Source organism: Natator depressus, chromosome 5, assembly GCF_965152275.1.
Source record: "Natator depressus isolate rNatDep1 chromosome 5, rNatDep2.hap1, whole genome shotgun sequence".
In the NCBI taxonomy this organism is placed as follows: Eukaryota; Metazoa; Chordata; order Testudines; family Cheloniidae; genus Natator; species Natator depressus.
The window spans coordinates 94,868,307-94,887,379 of NC_134238.1; the positions used below are offsets into that span (position 1 = coordinate 94,868,307).

Genomic DNA, 19,073 nt, shown 5'->3' on the forward strand with positions numbered 1-19,073 from the left:
TTCATTTAACAGCTATTTTAGGTTTCTACACTCCAATTGATAATTCTGTTTTTCCCCCCAATTCTATGTTAGTAAGGTTTTTGAAGGGTTTGGAAAGGTGGTACTCTCAGGTGGAACATCCTGTTCCTCCTTGGGACTTGAGTTTGGTGTTGTCAAAACTTATGGTTACTTCCTTTGAATTGTTAGCTATATGTTCCTTGTTGTGTCTCTCTATCAGGATACTCTTTTTGGTGCCAATCACTTCTGCCAGGAGAGTAGGTGAATTGCATGCTCTGTCTTCTCCTCCATACACTGTCTTCTACAAAGACAAGGTTTATCTAGGTCCACATCCAAAATTTCTTACTAAGGTGTGTCTCATTTTCGTATCAGTCAAGCAATGTACTTACCTTCTTTCTTCCCGAAGCCTCATGCTCATGAGGATGAAGAGAGACTCCACGCTTTGGATATCAGGAGAGTGGTCCTGTCCAAGTAGAACACTAACAAACAGTTTAGATCATTCTCACAGTTGTTTGTGGCAGTTGCAGATAGGAGGAAAGGTCTCCCGGTCTCTTCTCAAAGGATCTCAACTTGAATATCCTCCTGTATAGGCTTGTGTTATGACTTGGCCAGTGTAGCTTCACTAAGCAGAATACAAGCACATTCTTCTACATCACATGCAACCTCTGCAGCCTTACGAGCTCATGTGCCTGTCCTAGACATTTGTAAAGCAGCAACTTGGTCTTCAGTGCTTACCTTTGCCTCACACTGGTGACTCTCAGCAATCTAGAGATGATGCTGTATTTGGGTATGTGGTCCTCCAGTCTTTATTCAGGTAGGTTCCAAGCTGGCGGTGGGATCGAACTGCTTGTGAGTCACCTAAAGTAGAATGGATATGTGCAATCACTTGAAGAAACAGTTACTAACCTGTTCAGTAACTGTTGTTCTTGGACGTAAGTTGCATGTGCCCATTCTATAACTAACCCTCCATATCGTTCTCTCCAGTAAAAAGGAACTGATTGGATTTGGGGTGGTTCCACCCTGTATACCACCATGCATTAGTGCAGGGCAGCAGATGGGTACTTCTGAGGGGAAACTCTCCAACAGTGCACTGGGCGCACACACCTGAAGTGGAAGGGACACGTGCAACACATCTCAAAGAACAAGTTTGTAACTTTTTTTTTTTAAGGTGGATGATGTAATATCTTTTATTGAACCGACTTCTGTAGATGAGAGAGAAAAAGAAGTTAGTCCAATAAAAGATATTACCTGACCGACATGGCTATAATTATACTGCATACATGGTCTTTTTTAAAGAAGACCATCTTTAAAGCTGGTCAGCATTTTCTTCGCTGCAGTCTGGATTTGTCTCTTGAAGCCAGTCTTTCCAAAGTTAGCTGACTTTCCCCACTCCTCTTTATGCTTTGGAAACATGGTAATGCCAGCTCTTTGTAACCATTCTGGCTACCTGGTTCTCAATATTCTGAAGACTGCATTTCATTTTATCCCACCTCTACATCTTGAAAATTGGGGTTGTGTTGTCCTGCATACCAGTCGGATGCTGTTTTTAAGTGTCTTAGTTACATCCATTTAATGACTTCTTGACTTAAAGGTGACTTGTAAAGGGGGAGAAGAAGTTGAGTGCACACTATTTTTTGCTTTTATGACATACAAAAAGGGCCTGAAATTTTCTCCCCCTTCCTTCCTCCCTCAGTTTTTGTCTGCTTGTTCTTTTCTAGAAACATCAGGAATATCAAGTCTTACCTTTTCTGTTCTTATTGGTAGACGCCCTGCAGTGACGTAAATAAAGTTTGAAAGAGCTCCCAAATCCATAATCAAAGGGGGTACTGAATGTATAAAAAGTGCTTGAGTTAAATATATTACCAGTTTTTAATCAGCTGAATACTTCCATGTCAATAAATAAGATTTCATTTATTTTGTGTTTCTGATGTCAAACCCTACTAGGTCTGCAATTGTCCATAGTCCTTAAGGAAAAGCACTCTTTTAGGGTAAACAAGACTTGAATTTCTAATATTTAAAAACTTAGTAGGTTGTCACTCTGCATCAAGAGAAGGCGGGGGGGAAGGGGCACAAACCTGTTTTTTTCTTTTGCAGGTCACCTTTACAAACAAATACAGTTGTTTTTTAGAGGGCTAGTCTGAAAAGTTAAGAAAACTATTTGAAGAATAGGTGTCTTTTAATTTTGTATTACACCGCAACTAAGGATTGCCTAAGTGTGAATTATTTTACCTTTTATTCGGTGTGAATGTTGTTTTTCACAAATCAGGTTTTTGCCTATAGATTTTTTTAATCCCCCCCCCCCAAAAAGAATATTTTAAGAGATTCCATAACTTATTCTGTTACAGTATGATGGGGTTTTCCCCCCCGGGGCACCTGTTCACAACAAGTCTGGTTTGTCTGCAGAGAAATCATAACATATAAATGAAAATTCTTATCGAATTATCTCTGTTTAAATATATGAAAACCACAGTATTTAGCCAGACCATAGACATTCTATTAAGACGTATTGGCTAAAGGATTAACTACTATTTTTGTTTTGTTGCAGGGATCTCTCCAAAGTTAATATCCTGGTACCTGGTGCTGGGCTAGGTAGATTGGCCTGGGAAATAGCTATGCTCGGTTATGCTTGCCAAGGAAATGAATGGAGCCTCTTTATGCTCTTTTCTTCTAATTTTGTACTCAACAGGTACTTAGCTTATATTTTACTTGCTAGTTGCAACCTATATATACTAGGGAGGCAAAAATCAGTGACCGATCCTTTAACAAAGTAATAACCAATCAAAATAAATTTCTAAATCCCTAATCTAGATTCCCAGATCTTTTAGATCTCTTGCGTTCATGTAAATGTCTGGGAGAGGGTAGGAGGGAGGAATGGGAGATTATTCCAAAATTTGACTTGGAAATTTACTATATCCATACCTGTACGTCATAAAGATTGTAGAAGCAAGAATTGCCTTGTGATTTAAGCACTGAACTGGAACTCAGGTGATCTTGGCTCAGCCACAAATTTGAGCTTGAGTAAGTTATATAATTTCTGTGCTTCTGTTTTAAATCTGTAAAATGGACATACTTCCCATCTCATAAAAATGTTGAGTTATAAATTGATTCATATGTTCAAGGAGTTCTGATACTATGGTGATAATCATCAAAGAAAACTTATAAATAAAAATAAAATAGGTTGCATTTATTGCTAAAAGTTCAGGCAAATTTCCACAAGTATTTATTTAATTTTATATATACATTTTTTGTTGTTCGACAGAAAAATATTAATAGATGCCTCATTGCTATAAAAATATCAAAACACGTATTAGGCAAGCTTTCTCATCCAGCGGCTGTGTACACCTTCTAATTACTCACAGGCTCACAGCTGTAGAATCCACTATAAGTGTTAAGTTTAAGTGAGGCTATGATATAAGCATTACACCGCACACTTAATTAGAAGCATGACATGTTGATGTCCCATGTTCATTTTCCATTAATGACAGATATTAGTCATGTTGCTGAATGCGCTAGTGGAAGGCGCTCGGATTCTATGTTAATGAGTGCAGTATAAGAACCTATATAGAATAGAATTATTTCCATAACTAATCTTCAGTTGACAAGTCAAAACAATACTGAATCAGGAGTGCTCCAATCTTTCTTTATCCAGGTGTTAAGCTGCTTTCTGTTTTGTACCTCACCAGCTATCTCCAACAATACATTATCTGAAAAATGATATGAGCAGGAATCTGGTGCCACTTTTAGTCAGTTTCTGGCTAATGCTCTAAATTTCATTTAGAAAGATCTCACTGCAGCTCTAAATTCAGAGTCTGTTCCAGCAGGATTATAAAAGCTTCACATATGAAGTGAGTTGCTAACCATTTTTTTATTCGATACTTTCTCTTTTGGTACTTGCATTTTTATTTACTGACTTTTAAAAAACAAACAAACCCCTCGTGCTTAATTTAGTAAAAAGGACTCTTATGTATTATATCTAGATGTAAAGTGTAAATAGCATTCCTCTCTTTTCCTTTGTCCATATCTTGTTTATCACATTTTGAAAAAAAAATTGTTTCAAAAACATGCTGGTAATGTAGCTAGTTTTTGATGGATACTAAAATCCTATCTAATTGTTTGCCTTTAGCATCAACTCAAACAACTTCCATACTTCTAAATTGATATGGACTATTAACGTGTAATTAAAATCACATCCCTCTCTAAACATGTTTGCCATCAAACACTTGGTTCAGATTTGTATTTAAGTGAGTGAAGTTAACATTTGATTCAAAAGCATTGTATGCAAATTTAAGAACCATGGGAATTTGATAGGGAAGCAGAGAGAGAAGAGTGGTTGGCTGTTATCAAAGTCCGAGAAAGGAAATAGCCAATCCTACTACTGATAAGCTGTTTAGAGGAAGAACAGAAAGTGGATTTGGGGAGGGGAGATATCAAGATACAATAGTTGTTCTTATCTTGAGTTGGAATGCCAGCAAGTATATGGGAGGATATCACATTTATTATCTCCCAAGGTTCAAAAGGAACCAGATAGCCAGTAGACTGGCTCATCTGTCTGAAGTGACACACACCTGTGAAAACACTTAATACTTTGATTCTTACAATTTTTTTTAAAAAAAAGGTTTATTACTGTAGCATCCAGGAACCTTAGTTATGGACCAGGACATCCCTGTGATAGCATTGTACAAACATATATCAGAAAAATGGCCCTTGCCCCAAAGAGTTTATAGTCTAAAGTTGTGTGTACACTGCAATTAAAAACCTGTGACTGGCCTGGGCCAGCTGACTTGTGCTCAGGCTAAGAGGTTGTTTAATTGCGGCATAGACATTTGGGCTCAGGCTGCAGCCTGAGCCACAACGTCTACACTGCAATTAAACAGTCCCTTAGCCTGAGTGAGCTGGCACGGTCCAGCCATTGGTGTCTAATTACAGTGTCGTCATACTCAAGTATAAACAAGAGCCAACAGATGTATATGTACAGACAAACGGGGGAGAGGAGAGAAAGGAAATAATGACTTTGTTGTTCATTGTGATAGGCAATGATATCTCGTGGTTGGGAGACTGCTTATGTTTAGTGTTCACACTTTTATCATTCATAACCTACACATCTGAGAGATTATTCATTTAACACACCTGATTTCCTGTGTTGTGTTGAGACCCCTAAATGCAAAGTCCCCTCCCGTATAAAAATCATAAAAAGGTCTGGAAAGGACTTCAAGAGGTTATCTCGTCCATCCCCAGTTAGTTATGTGGTATAATTAATATATTCTTCAAGTAACGTCCCTATGGGTGCTCCATTCTAAGTGTGCTTGAGCTTCCTGCACCTTTGATCGGAGATTTCTCATTGTACTATCCGTTTGGCCTGCACATGCATGTTACTTAGTCTCGTGCTCTGTGCTGTTACATAGCAGTGCGTGAATGAACCGCCTTCAGTTCCTTCTCAGCCTTCTCGGCCTCAGATGGAGCCTTAGCAGTTATCTGAGTTTTTACCTCCACTGTGTCCCATGAGGTTTTTTTAGTAGTTAGTAGTAATTTTGGCTGCAGTAGTTTAAATATAAATATATAGCTATTTTTCTTAGTACGCTTTAGATAGTTTCTCCTCTCCTGGGAGTTTGATTTTTCTCGGAGGGTATGCTGGGATCTCCTGGTCTCAAATGTTGCCTTTCATGCCAGGAAGCAATCCCAATGAGTGACCGTTAGTCCTAGTGCATCTGTTCTCAGAGAATCTTATATTTCCCAAAAGTGCTATGTGGCATTAAAAATCTAGAGCCAGAAAAACAGGGAGATCAAACTTCGATTCCTCATGATGAAGAGTTCACTGCACCTGGCCTCTGCCCCTAGCCAGGGGACTCCCTCTGTACACTAGTCTGTGAATAAGTCTGCTGCCGTCACTGTTTCTGAACTGCTCTCCTTGAGGGCATCTAGACCGTCCCTCAAGTTTCTTCATGTAGCAAATCTGCCTCTAAGAAGTTGTGGTCTCCGATGACTCCTGTATTTCAGCACTCATTGCTCTCTGACCTGGTACCCACAAGGCTGCTGATTCTTCAGGCCAGTCAAACCTGAAGACTGTAGAGCATAGGTCCCCAAACTGTGGGGCGTGCCCACCGGAGGGGCATGAAGGAACTTTGGGGGGGGGGCGTGGCTAGCGCCCGGGCCAGCCCCCACAGGGGGTGGGGAGGGAGTGCCACCTAGCTCCGCTCCTGGCCCTGTGCCTGGGGCCCTGGCTGCCAGCACCAGCCTCCTTACCGCTGTCCGCATATCCCACCACCCACCCACCCCCGAGCTGCAGCTCCACTTCCAGCCAGGACGCAGATGGGGGAAAGGGGGGTGTGACCCTGAAAAGTTTGGGGACCACTGCTGCAGAGTCTTAAGCTCCAGGAGGTCATTGATACTACCAGTGGAGCAAGGCTTCAAGAAGAAGCTCTATCTCTTCTCACCCAGTACTGGAGAAGCACACTCGGCTCTGTGTTGTCCTCGAAGCAGTTGAGATTCATGGTACTGTCAACTCCTTCAGCCACTATTATTTCAGCGCAGGCCATGGACAAGGTACCGACAACACTTGGTATCACAGGAGTTTTGCTTTCCCCGTGACTTTGCTGTGCCCAGCTCATCATTACATGGCTCCAATATACTTCCATTACCGAGGGCTTCCAGATTTCCAGACATTCACCCAGTACTGATGGTTTCATCTTTCTTCCGGTGCTCCACAACTACAGAGTGATTTGGAAGAGGATGATTTTGATGAAGATCTTGTCTTAATCTCCCAAATATCTCTGCAAAGCTCTCCCTCCGTTCCTATTGAGGCTCTTTTCCAGAGATGTCTGAGGAGATTGGTGTTGCTTGTCAGAAATGGCTTGACCACTTTCTTGCTGGTATGAACACTCATGGATGCCTCCACCCATGCCACATGCACCACCCCTTTGGCCATACTGGGACCTTTGGACAGCCTATCATCAGTAATTTTCTAGCCCTTGAGAACCACTACTCACAAAAAGAAAAAGAGTACTTGTGGCATCCGATGAAGTGAGCTGTAGCTCACGAAAGCTTACGCTCAAATTTGTTAGTCTCTAAGGTGCCACAAGTACTCCTTTTCTTTTCGCGGATACAGACTAACAGAGCTGCTACTCTGAAAACTACTCACTGACCTGGTACGCACAAAGAGAGTCATCACCCTTTCTCCCTAGGAGACCAGAACCATAGGAAGAAACCTTTTGAGGAACAGGAATCTAGGGCTGATGAAAAGGTCTCTCCACCAGCCAACCTCTCTTCTTCATCCCTGGATGAGGCAGCTATGCCAACGCTTCCATCCTTGGTGGATGACTTCAAGCAATTTCAGGAACTTGCCAATAGAATTGTGGATTCTTTGCAGATCCCTCCTGAGAGGGTTAAAGAGCCACACCATAAGCTGCTTCATATCCTTCATACAGCTTCATCTGTCTGTGTTACCTTTACTGTTAGAGGCCCTACTGGACCCTGCAAAGGTTATATGGCACACCCTCGCCACCTACATGCAAGGGAGCAGATAAGAAATACAGGAACTCCTCCCGGTTAACAGGTTAACATTGTTTCGTTGCTGATCAATTAGGGATTGTGCTCGTTTAAAGTTGTGTGATGCTCCCTTCTTATGTCGTGTGGCAGCCACCTGCTTTGTCCACTGCTTGCAAGAAGAGCAGCCCGTTGCAGCTAGCTGGTGGGTGGTTGGAACCAGAGTGGACCGGCAGCCCCCCTATCAGCTCCCCCCTTCCCTAAGTTCCCTGTGCAGCAGCTGCTCAGCAGGCTATCAATTGCCTGCAGTTCAGCTGTCCCTCCCCCCACTGACGTGCTGCTCCTGCCCTCTACCTTGGAGCTGCTCCCCGAGACTCCTGCTTACTGTGTGGGGGGGAGGGGAAGAAGAGGGGGGCTAATGTCAGGGTATCCTCCTCCCCCCTGCTCCTGCACCCCGCTTACCCCATCTTCCATAGAGCAGGGGAGACACACAGAGGGAGGGAAGGCAGCAACTGCAGCTGCCCTCTGGTCTCAACTTGCTGATCTAATTAACAAGGCAGTGTACTTCTGACCCCACTCTTCATACTTAAAGGGGAAATGCGCATCTCTGTCTCTCAAACACACACAGGGGTGTGTGTGTGTCTGTCTGTCTGCACGCCCTCCCACCTTTCCTTCTGCCTTGTAGATTGTGAGAGTTAACCACTGAGGGCTCAGCCAATTGCTATTTCATTTAGCAGTAAGGCATTCCCTGGGAAATAACCCACCCTCTTGACTTCTCCACCTCAACCAAGCTTCACAGTCATCATCACTGTGTACCAGTATTAAATTGTTTGTTTAAAGCTTATAGTGTGTGTGTGTGTGTGTGTGTGTGTGTATGTATGTGTGTATATATATATAAAAAAAAATAAAATAGTCTTTTGTCTGGTGAAAAAAATTTCCCTGGAACCTAATCCCCTCATTTACATTAAGTCTTATGGGGAAATTGGATTCGCTTAACATGGTTTCGCTTAAAGTCGCATTTTTCAGGAACATACTACCATGTTAAGTGAGGAGTTCCTGTATTATATTCAGTCTAAGGACGCAAAATTTTTATTTTCTCACCCCTTTCCTAACTCCTTTGTGGTTGACACAATTAATGAATGTGGGAGGCAGCACCATGCTAAATCTATGACCTATCACAAGGAGCATAAGCACCTTGACCTGTTGGGTAGAAAATCATATTCATCAATACTTTGCAATTCAGAATTGCCAGCTACCAGCTGTTAATGGTAAAGTACAATCATACCAGTTATGTCAAGCTGAACTCATTAAGCATCTACCAGCAGAACATAGAGAGCAATTCCAGCCAATTATTACAGAAGGCTAGCTGCTCAGGCCTCTGCCGGCTCCCTCGATGCTGCTGATACTACCGCCTGTTCGATTTCTACAGCGGTAGTTATGAGGTGGGCCTGCTGGCTCCAGCTCTCAGGATTTCCAAAGCAGGTTGAAAATACGGTCGAAGACCTCCATTTTGATAAATTATTTGCTAACAGCGTGGACGAATCTCTGCATACATTGAAGGACTCCAGGGCTACTTTGCATTCTCTGAGGATCCATACAGCTGCCCAAAAGAGAAAGCTTAGTAATTTCCCGTTGGTGAAGAGATTTCATCCTGCCCAATTGTTGAGCTCCCCCAGAGACTATATGAACCTCAATGAAAGAGACAGAGATTCCAGGGAAGAAAACCACCCACTTCTCAACCTTTTACCACTCCTGGCGGGCTTGGGAGTCGGTCACTATGGACTAATGGATTTTGGAGATCAACTGCATAGGGTACTCCATCCATTTTACTTCTCTTCCACTTGCCAACACCCCTTTCCTGTCCATCTTCAGGGACCCCCCTCACAAGAACCTGCTACAAAACTAAATATGCTCTCTCCTTTTCTTGGGGGCTGAAGAATTGGTTCCTGTGCAGTACAGAGGGAAAGAGTTTTATTCTCAGTATTTTCCTGGTTTCAAAAAAGAATGGGGGTTAAAGACCCATCCCAGCTATAAGGCTCCTAACACCTTTGTGAAGGCCCCAAAATTCAAAATGGTGACACTTGCAGCAATAATTCTATCACTGAACCAAGGGGATTGGTTCTTGGCCCTTGACCTTCACAACACTCATTGCCATATTGTGATCCAAGAATCTCACAAAAGAGTCCTGTGTTTTACTGTTGGTCAGGACCATTTATAGTTCACAGTGCATCTTTTCAGCCTATTTTCTGCCCCAGTGGCCTTTTCAAAAATTGTCAGTAGTAGGGGCATACCTCCACAGAAAAGGAAATCTTGTGTTCCCTTATCTAGACAACTTCTGAAATGTTGCTCCCTGGATGTAACTTCACGGGCATGTTGTGAAGCCACAGACCTCTTCCTCAGGTTGGGCCTACTATTGAACATTCAAAACGTCCACCTTGACCCCTGTGCAAAAGTTGGAATTCATAGGAGCTTGTCTCAATTCAGTAGTGGCAAGGCAGGCCTCCCAGTGCACAGATGCGTGGCCCTATCCAACATAGTCAATGCAATCCAGATCAGCCCTCAAAACCTGGTCACGAACTGTCTTCAGCTGTTGGGGTATATAGCTGCTGGCTCTTTCATTATAGACCATGCAAGACTGTGAATGCATTGCCTTCAGCATTAGCTCAGTATACAGTCTAACTACACTACTTTCCATACGCACCTTCATAAGGGAATTTCTCAATTGGTGGAAATACCCTCACAATGTTTGTGCAGGGAGTCCCTTTCACCTGCCCTCCCCCAATGGTTGTCGTCATGACACATGCAGCCCTCTTGGTGTGGGGAGCACATCTGGACACACACATGGCCCGGAGCAGGTAGTCGCCTCCAGAAACCACTATGCACATCAACCTCCTGGAACTCAGGGCTGTCGGATATACCTGCTTTTAGTTCCTACCACTAATCTGGAGCAAACAGATAAAGGTCATGATGGACAACATGCAATGCGTGTTCTATATCAACCTGCAAGGATGGGCAAGATCCCCCTCCTCCTACACTGAGGCTGTTTGTCATCACAGCAGCTTCCCTTCCAGGAGTTCAGAATATGACTGCAAACACCTTCAGCAGGCACTTTTCTCAAGAACATGAATGCGGGGGGGCTTCATCATACCTCTCCACGTATTCCAGCAATGGGGCACCCATGGAATAGAACCGTCTGCCATGGCAATAAACAGGAAATGAACCTAGTTCTTCTTCAGAGGTGGGTGGTGTGACTGATCCTTGAGGGATGCCTTTCACTTTCTGTGTTCATCGGGTCTACTGTACGCATTCGTCTCCTCACCCCCGACTCCTCTAATATCCAAAGTTCTAGGAAACATAAATTTTGAAGGACAATTTATATCCTCAGTTATTCCTACACATTTCAACTGTCCTCAGTTATGTCTCTGCAATCCCACTTCCATTATTGGGACTGAGTGAGTATAACTGAGGGCAGAAATTTTCTGTAGTATTTTATTGGTGATGCATTGGATAGAATGAAAACAGCTTCACCTTCTGATTCCAGGATGAGTCTGCAGGGATATCCGAAAAGCATCTTTTAATAAACTGAGCAAGTGTGATCTGGAGATGTTGATACAATAAACATGGGACTCCACTATGTCATTTTAGTCACTTTTCATAGTTGAAATAGTTTGTAAGGGTTCCATGTTACTTTGCTATGTGTTGGTCCACATTGCGGTGCACAGAAAGAGAAATGGCATGAGGCTGTTAAGATGAATTGCAGTACTGTAGATGTATATGCTCAAATGATATTAGTAAAACTGCCCATTGGCAAATTATTTTACTTCGCAGATCTATTGAAATAATCTAAATACATATTTTTGTTTAAAGAATGACAGTTTCAGAAAAATGTTTTTACTTTGCTGTATTGCAAAGTCTCTTTTATTCTGACTCAAGAAAGGCAACTCTCAGCAAGAATCTAGAATGAAAATAGGTATTCTTGGGAAAATATAAAAATAAGAAAGGACTTAAGTCATCACTCTTCTCTTTATTTATAAAATAAACAAGTATCCTCTTCCATGACAAACAAATGGGAATTCTAATGGTTTAGCACAACTGAACATATGTAATGGCAATTTTCACTCATCTTACAGAAAGAACTACACTATTGGTTTTCTTTTAAGCTAGATATAAAACATGGTTGAAATACAGGAAGCAAAAAGAAGACCCCCTCCCCCCCCGCCCTTCAATAAAACTTAGTGTGTTTTATTTGTCTTGAAGAAGTTGGAATAATAACCTAAGTAAAAGCCTACAGAAATACTTTATAACATCCAGATTAGCAACTAAATTCATCATACATATTGTTCAAAATCAGATCATTTTATACTTACCAAACACATTTTATACTTGCAAAACACTTACTTTTCTAAGTAATACATGAGCAGTTAGTTGAAACTGAATCGTTCTGACTTTCATATTTTGCAGATGCTCAGAAATTAACTCTCATAAACTTTATCCCTGGATTCATCAGTTTAGCAATAACAGGAGATCTGCTGATCAGATACGACCAGTTTATTTCCCTGATGTTGACCCCCACAGTCTTCCTTCTGGTGCAAACTTTTCTATGACAGCAGGGGATTTTCAAGAAATTTACTCAGAGTGCAGTAAGTAGAGAAATTAGAGGTCAGAATTCATGAACACACTAGATATATACCAAGTATGGAAGAACAGAATTCTATTTAAAATTAAAACAAAATTATGGCTTGGATCATTAAAGTAGGCACTAAAGTTGTATATTACGACTAGATTCTTCTCAACCAAAATGAGTTGAATTGAAAGAAGCAAAAGTTATATGTGTGCTCTCGCATATTTAAGTGTCTAAATTGTATCCTTGTTGTAGGGTTATATATGCTCTGTTCTTTTAATGAGAACAGTGGTATCTTGGACAACTTCCAATACTGATCTTTCATGCCTATTTTCTTTCCTTGAATTAGACGAATGATTGATGTTAAAGAAATGCACAATATAAACAGCATATGCTTTACATGGATATAAATAAAGTGAAGTCTAATTATTTATTGTTGGTTTAAAAATAGACAACATAGCAAATTATTACTAAAACAATTTATTTACAAATAAAACAAATAGATATTCATTAAATATCAATGACCAGTATTTCAAGGATCACAATGTTCCTGTCAACACAAACATCCTTATTGTCACTTGTGAAATCTGTCTGGACAAATAATTTTTGTTGCAACTGATGAGGTAATTTTTCTCCCCTATTTCATGTACAGAAGATAACTGTACTTAAATATTTTCCACCTCAGTTCCTAGTACTAGTAAGACTGGAAGTGATGATGGATTTCTTTCTTTTATCTGGAGGTTACTTGTCTATACAAAGTACTAAATAACTAGCTGGTGCTCTTCCTTCCTTGCACTTGGCATCCATGTCTGAACCCACAATTATTCTCCTTGAGCTAGCAAGTTTTTGGCCTGCCATTTTTTAGACCTTTGCCCTGCTAAATGCTGGTTTCTTAAGAAGAAGTAATATCTTTTTCCACAGGCATAGTGGCTTGTAATCTCAGCCCCCTGCTACTGCTCAGATGTTTGTAGCTCAGACCAGGGAATGAAGGCTGTATAAGTCAGAAATAAATCTAAAAATAAATGTTTTTAAAAAAATATTTATTTGAAGGTAACAGGGCCTAACCTTTCATAACTTAAGAGAATATGGGTAGATGGAAAAAGGAAATCTGCACTTTAAAAGACTTTCCTTGTATCTATGCAAAGCATTAATTTAAAGAAAAGGTTAAATACAATAGAAAATACAAAATAAGTGTAGAAATGTGTGGTTTTGGATAAAGATATTTCAAAGTGAAATCACCAAATATTTTGTTGATGGGCAGCCTTCTGTTCTGGATTTTAAAAGTGCTAAAGAGGGCCAGAATCCAGGTACATTTTTGATTTCCTACTTTTGTGTACACAGTTGTGGTATCCATGCTCAAACAGTTGTGTGCAAAATCAATGAATTAAATTCAAGTATCAGCTTTTGAGCCTTGCTTAATGAAAATCTGGCCCTAAGGGTATGTGAACACCAGTGGTTCTCAAACTTATTTGATCGTGTCCCCCTTCTTTTTATCTGTAGTAGTTTTACATCTCATTCCCGCCACACAAGTACATATACCCATATATGCAACAGTGGTGCTTCACTTGAATCAGTTTCAGCTTCTTTGTTTTTTGCTTGTCTCCCCCACCCCCGGTGGCACGAATGAGCCAGTGATCCATTGTAATAAGAGCAAAAGCAAAACTGTAGTTGTGGTCCCTGCTTACAGTTAAATGTACACACTGCATTATAGCAGACAGATTAATGTACAGATGGCAACAACTTTGTATAATACTGTGCAAGCTTAATGGAAATCTATCAAAATGCGCAGCCCCATGTAGAGTCAAATGCACAGTGTCATCTAAAGACCTGATATGCGCAGAGGAATCTGTTTTGCTCTAGTTATTCATTACTGTGGGTAAAATGTCCACAGTAAATGTTTTTTTTTGTTTGTTTTTTTCATAAAGCTTTTCTCTCCCCCCTTCGCCTAAATGTATTCTGCCACTCAGTTTGAGAACCTCTGATCTAAAGTGCAATTAAAAACCCAGTGCTGGCAGGGCTCAGGGGAAGGGTCTGTTTAAATGTGTTATGGAAGTTCAGGCTTGTGCTGGAGCCCAGACTCCAGTAGCTGCAAGGAAGGAGGGTCCCAGAGTTCTGTCTGCAGCCTGACCCCAAATGTCTACCCCACAATTAAGCAGCCTGAGCCCGTGTCAGCTGTTATGGGCCAGCCCAGGGTTTTTAATTGCAGTGTAGGCATACCTTTTTTGTCTAGCTTTTACAGTAATACAGTATTACTGGTTTCCTTTCAATAAAATGTCAGGAAATATTTAACTTCTAGCCATTCTCTTTACTGTTAGAGAAAGCTGATCTTAGGTGTGACTAAGTACCTATATATTCTGATACTAAATGCTAAATACAAGCCAACTCTGAAGTCTTGCACAGAGGATTGATGTTGAAACTGATCATGTGCACTTGATAATATATTTTCTTTGTACAGATATGTGGGACTGCATAGCAACCTGCTTCTTCATAGACACAGCGCATAATGTCATTGATTACATTGATACAATATGGAAAATTCTCAAACCAGGAGGAATATGGATAAATTTAGGTAAATTGTTCATCATCTTGGTCTCACGTCTATTGCCTGGCATGACCAATGGCCCCTGGTGAGTGGGAGGAGCACTTGCAGGGGAAGTTTTGCTCAGCATTCATAGCCATAGAATCTTCAGCATTTTTAGCTACCTCATTCTCTCAAGCCTCTGAACATGTGTCAACAGTGATTTTCAGTTTCTTATAATTCAGCCAAATCTGAATGAATTTTCATAAGGAAACAAAATACATCTCCCTGGCCTGAGGACTGCACCCTTCAAAGTGTCACATCCATCCTCCAAAGTACCGAGGTGCTCAGTTTCTTAAATTCTTTAACCATTTCTTTTTAACATTGGCAAAACAGTGTATTTTCCCCCCAATCTTGTTCTCTCAGATGGCTGAACCATTTGTTGCTGAAACTTTAGTTTGGTAAAGCAACTGAAAATGGGCTAATAATGGAAAATGGTGGACAACCTAATTACAGGCACCACTGTCAGCTAGCTCTACGTATTATCAGTTTATTTTACAGCTCAGTGTGTCATACTTTTTTTTGTTGACTTAATACTTAGCCGAAATGCTATAGAGTTGACTTTAGATAAAAGTGTACTTCTGACAATAAAATTGGTATTAGTGTTACTGAATCCCTTTATCTTTGTATTCTAGGTCCTCTCCTTTATCACTTTGAGAACTTGGCAAATGAACTTTCTATAGAATTGAGTTATGAGGATATAAAAAATGTTATATTACAGTATGGATTCCATCTAGAGGTACGGATAGATTGTGAGTAATACTTATTGGAGTAGATGGGTCAACCAAAACTATACATATTAGGGCTTTACCTTTAAATGTTTAATATAGATTTTTAACTTTTAAGATGCTTACATGTTTATGTTGCCAATTGTAGTTATATTTAAGTTGTCTGGTTTTTAATTCATTAAAGGGCAAATAACACACTGAGTGTAAACACAACAGTGATGCCTGTTCAGAGGAGAAATACACATTTTGGAGGGAATTGCTTCAGGTGCAATTTCAGAAAATATTCTGAAAACTTCAATTTTTATTTTCAGGTGGAGAAAGAATCTGTATTGTCAACATACACTGTGAATGAACTATCCATGATGAAATACTACTATGAATGTGTGTTGTTTGTGGTTAGGAAACCAGAGTTGCAGTGTTTCAAATAGATTCTTCAGAAAAAATGCTGGAGATAATGCTAAAATTTACAACACACAATGGACTAGGTAATGACTGGATACAACCTCAAATCAGTGGTGCCTTGTTTATTCTTAACAGGAATTTGAGAGTGTCTATTTTCTTAATACCTGTATTGCTATCCAGATATATACTGTGCCATGCATATTTGTACTGTACTAGTGAAAATGGAAGAAAATGTACAGATACACTGCCCTCGTTCATCAGAATCCATAAAAACATCCCATTTTCATAAGTCTAAAACTCCTGGTTTTATGTGTGCCATGAGGTTGTCTTGATAAGGCTGGTTTAATCATTACTAAACAATACTGAAATCCAAAATAATTTCCCTTTTATCTGCAGCTGTCTGTAACATGCACAATCTACAGCTCTCAGGACCTGTTGGAAAGGATGTACAATTCTGTGTTTGATATCAGAACTGGGAATATTATTTCCACTTTTGATCTGAGGCTTAAAACAAAAATGTTTGTATTCTGCCTCAGTTTTTAAACAAAATTCTAATTGTTTTCATTTTTCCTTGTGGCTTTATGAATGTTTAGGGGTATGATACAAGCTGAGCCACAGTTTAGAAAAGGATTTCTTAACATCAATTTAAAAATAGAAAATTTACAAAATCTGAAATTATTGAACAATGCTAAAATGTTTCTTGAAAGCTGCATTCATTGTGACTTAGCGCTCCCGGACCATTTTCTGTAGGACTGAAAATAGAAACAAAAGATATAATTTAAGAGCTTCTAAAATATTTTAATTTTCTGGCCATGCTAAGCTTAGCAATCTATTCTAATAGTTTGTTGGCTTTGGTAGTTTGAATATTGGTATATGAAATCATAGTACGGAGTGAAGCAAAGCATCATGTCACAAAGGAGCGGGAGTAAATTAACCTTGAAATGGAAATAAGATTTGGTCTGGTAACGCAGGAACTGCACTCTCACTTTGCCCATTTGAAGTTTATCAGTGTAACTTATCTGTTGCTTAAATAAAGTGTTTGAAGCATTTATTTTAAGGATTACTAGACAATAGAAAAATCCTGCAACTTTTTCTTTTTAGAAAGCAGTTTACACAGTTGGGACAACTGTGCCTAGAGTGTACAGCTGTGCAGTAATAATGGGGAGTCATTAAATTTAAAATTAAGCAAATCCAATGTGAAGCGCCTTTGCCTTGCGCAGGAGCTTCCCCTGACCTGTGTCTTTGCAGAGCTCATCCCTTACCCCCTCCTCACACCTGCTGCTGGAAGCAGCTCCGTCCCTTCCCATGATGGAAAGGCAGCTACTGCCGCCCATTGACATAAACCAGCCACCTCCTGTTGCCCAGCTCCAGCACAGACAGGAGGGAGTTAAGGGTGCATTGTGCACTAGCCCAGGGAACCTGCAGAGGTGGTTGGGATCTGGCACAGAGGAGGAGGAGAAGACACCAAACCCTAGCCTACCGAGAGTAAGGGTGAGGGATCCTGGCTCCTTCCCTTCCCTGCAAATGGCACCGTCTGCCCTTTTGCACAGACAGCAGCAGCAGCCAGCTAGGGCAGCCTCATGTATGTGCCCTTGGCTGAGCATAGGGGCTCGGCCCGCTCCAGACAGTGTAAGCTACCTGCTGAAGATGGGGGACAGATGGAGGGGCACTGCCCAAGGACCGAAGGTCATTCAAAGCTACCCCCAGACTGGCAGAAATCTGGAGGTCTTAGTGCAGCATGGATAGGCTCTGAGGCTGGCTCACAGGGCATGTCTAGAGCAGCAATCAGCTTGCTATGCTCCAGCAGTGTCTCAAGGTGCTTTACAAGCTGCATTGCGCTGCTAGGAGTGAGGTGGGGATCCCTCATTATACAGAGGGGGAGGACTTGCATTTAACCTCATGCAGCTGTGCAGGCATGTGTGCGTGCACAGGGGCTGCACGTGCAGCCCTGAAAAGTGGGACCAGCTACCTTGTCCCAGCTCTCAAAGTCCATCACAGAGCCAGGAATAGAGTCCAGGGAGCTGGGATCTTGTGGCCAAAGGCCAGGCTGCACTGGGAGTGTATGGCCAAAGGTGGGGCTGGACAGAGGGCAGGGAGCTGGCTTTGAGCTGGGAGGTGCTGTGCATTGCACTGAAGAAGGCTCAACGAGTGCCTGTTAGACCATATGGCACTCCCTCCCACCCGCACACGTTGCCTCTGCTGCCAGGGTTCGTTACAGAACCATTAAATTTGCCTCTGCAGCAACCCTCATATTTCTGACCTTCTGGTGTGAACCCTGGTAGAAATCTTGGGGGCATGTGACCCCATGTGCCTGCCCCCCAGTCCCTCTGGCTGTTAGCAACAACTTCTGTATTTGTTTCAGCATACCTGGGTTAATTGTTGGATACTTGGTTGGACCATTAAGGCAATTTACCCTTGGTACTTTAAATCTACCTCTAATATTATGTTTCCTTGTTCTAAGTAAAGTACCTACTAAATAAATTAGATGGATATTAATCCACAGATTGTAATTTCATACAATCGTTTTGTATTTTGAAGTTATATAAATATTTTCTATGAGAATAATTATTAAATGGCTTGTGTTTAGAGGAAGGATCTAATTAATTGTGGTGTTCTCTTTACATTAATCTAATGGTTAATTTAGCTACACTATCATCCCCTTTGAAAATCCTTTTAAAAGTAAAAAAAAGGTATGGTAGGGAATCAAGCCTTTTCCACGGATAATAGATTTTAAAATTTATGGTATTTTAAACTTACTCTGACTCATCTAGCTATGGTCCCTTTTTCTTGGGTCATTTTTCGCTTTCTGTTTTTAAGGCAGATATTTCACGCTTCTAATTTTGCTTTAATTGAAAGTACAGTTTTAAAGTTCACGTGGGCAAAAAAGCATTTACTATTTTAAATGCTGTCTAGGACTGCATAATACTTGCACATTTTTAAAAACTGTTCTGCTCAGATCCCTAGCCAGAAAAAATATTGGATTAACAGCAGTTTCAATAAAGGTTTACTTGCAGGTAGTCTGAACTTTCTAAAAGGAACCAGATTTTTGCTTTTTTAATAAAAATAAATTAGTCCAACCTTAAGTAAAGCCTGTTGAAAGTTTAGATGCTGCCATTAAGGGAAATAAAAATAAATAAACTTGTTGCCTTAAGAAGGCAACTGATGGTCTTCTGTGGCTTTTTGTGTGTGTGTGTGTGTGTGTATGTGTACGTGTACAATCTACTTTAATCCTTTATAGATAGATACTTTCAAAAAGCCTTTTGCATTT

At 40.8% G+C, this 19,073-nt stretch overlaps 1 protein-coding gene across 2 annotated transcripts in view; it reads left to right on the forward strand.

Moving 5' to 3' along the window:
- Positions 1-18,921, forward strand: part of LOC141987667 (carnosine N-methyltransferase) — a 54,679-nt gene extending 35,758 nt beyond the window's left edge. For both annotated transcript variants that reach the window (XM_074953231.1, XM_074953232.1), the window contains 5 exons: positions 2,543-2,683; positions 11,938-12,116; positions 14,553-14,666; positions 15,311-15,414; positions 15,715-18,921. In XM_074953231.1, coding sequence (XP_074809332.1) covers positions 2,543-2,683; positions 11,938-12,116; positions 14,553-14,666; positions 15,311-15,414; positions 15,715-15,831 — 655 coding nt within the window. In that variant the 3' untranslated portion in view covers positions 15,832-18,921. The remainder of the gene's footprint in view (positions 1-2,542; positions 2,684-11,937; positions 12,117-14,552; positions 14,667-15,310; positions 15,415-15,714) is intronic.
- The last annotated feature ends 152 nt before the right edge of the window (positions 18,922-19,073 follow it).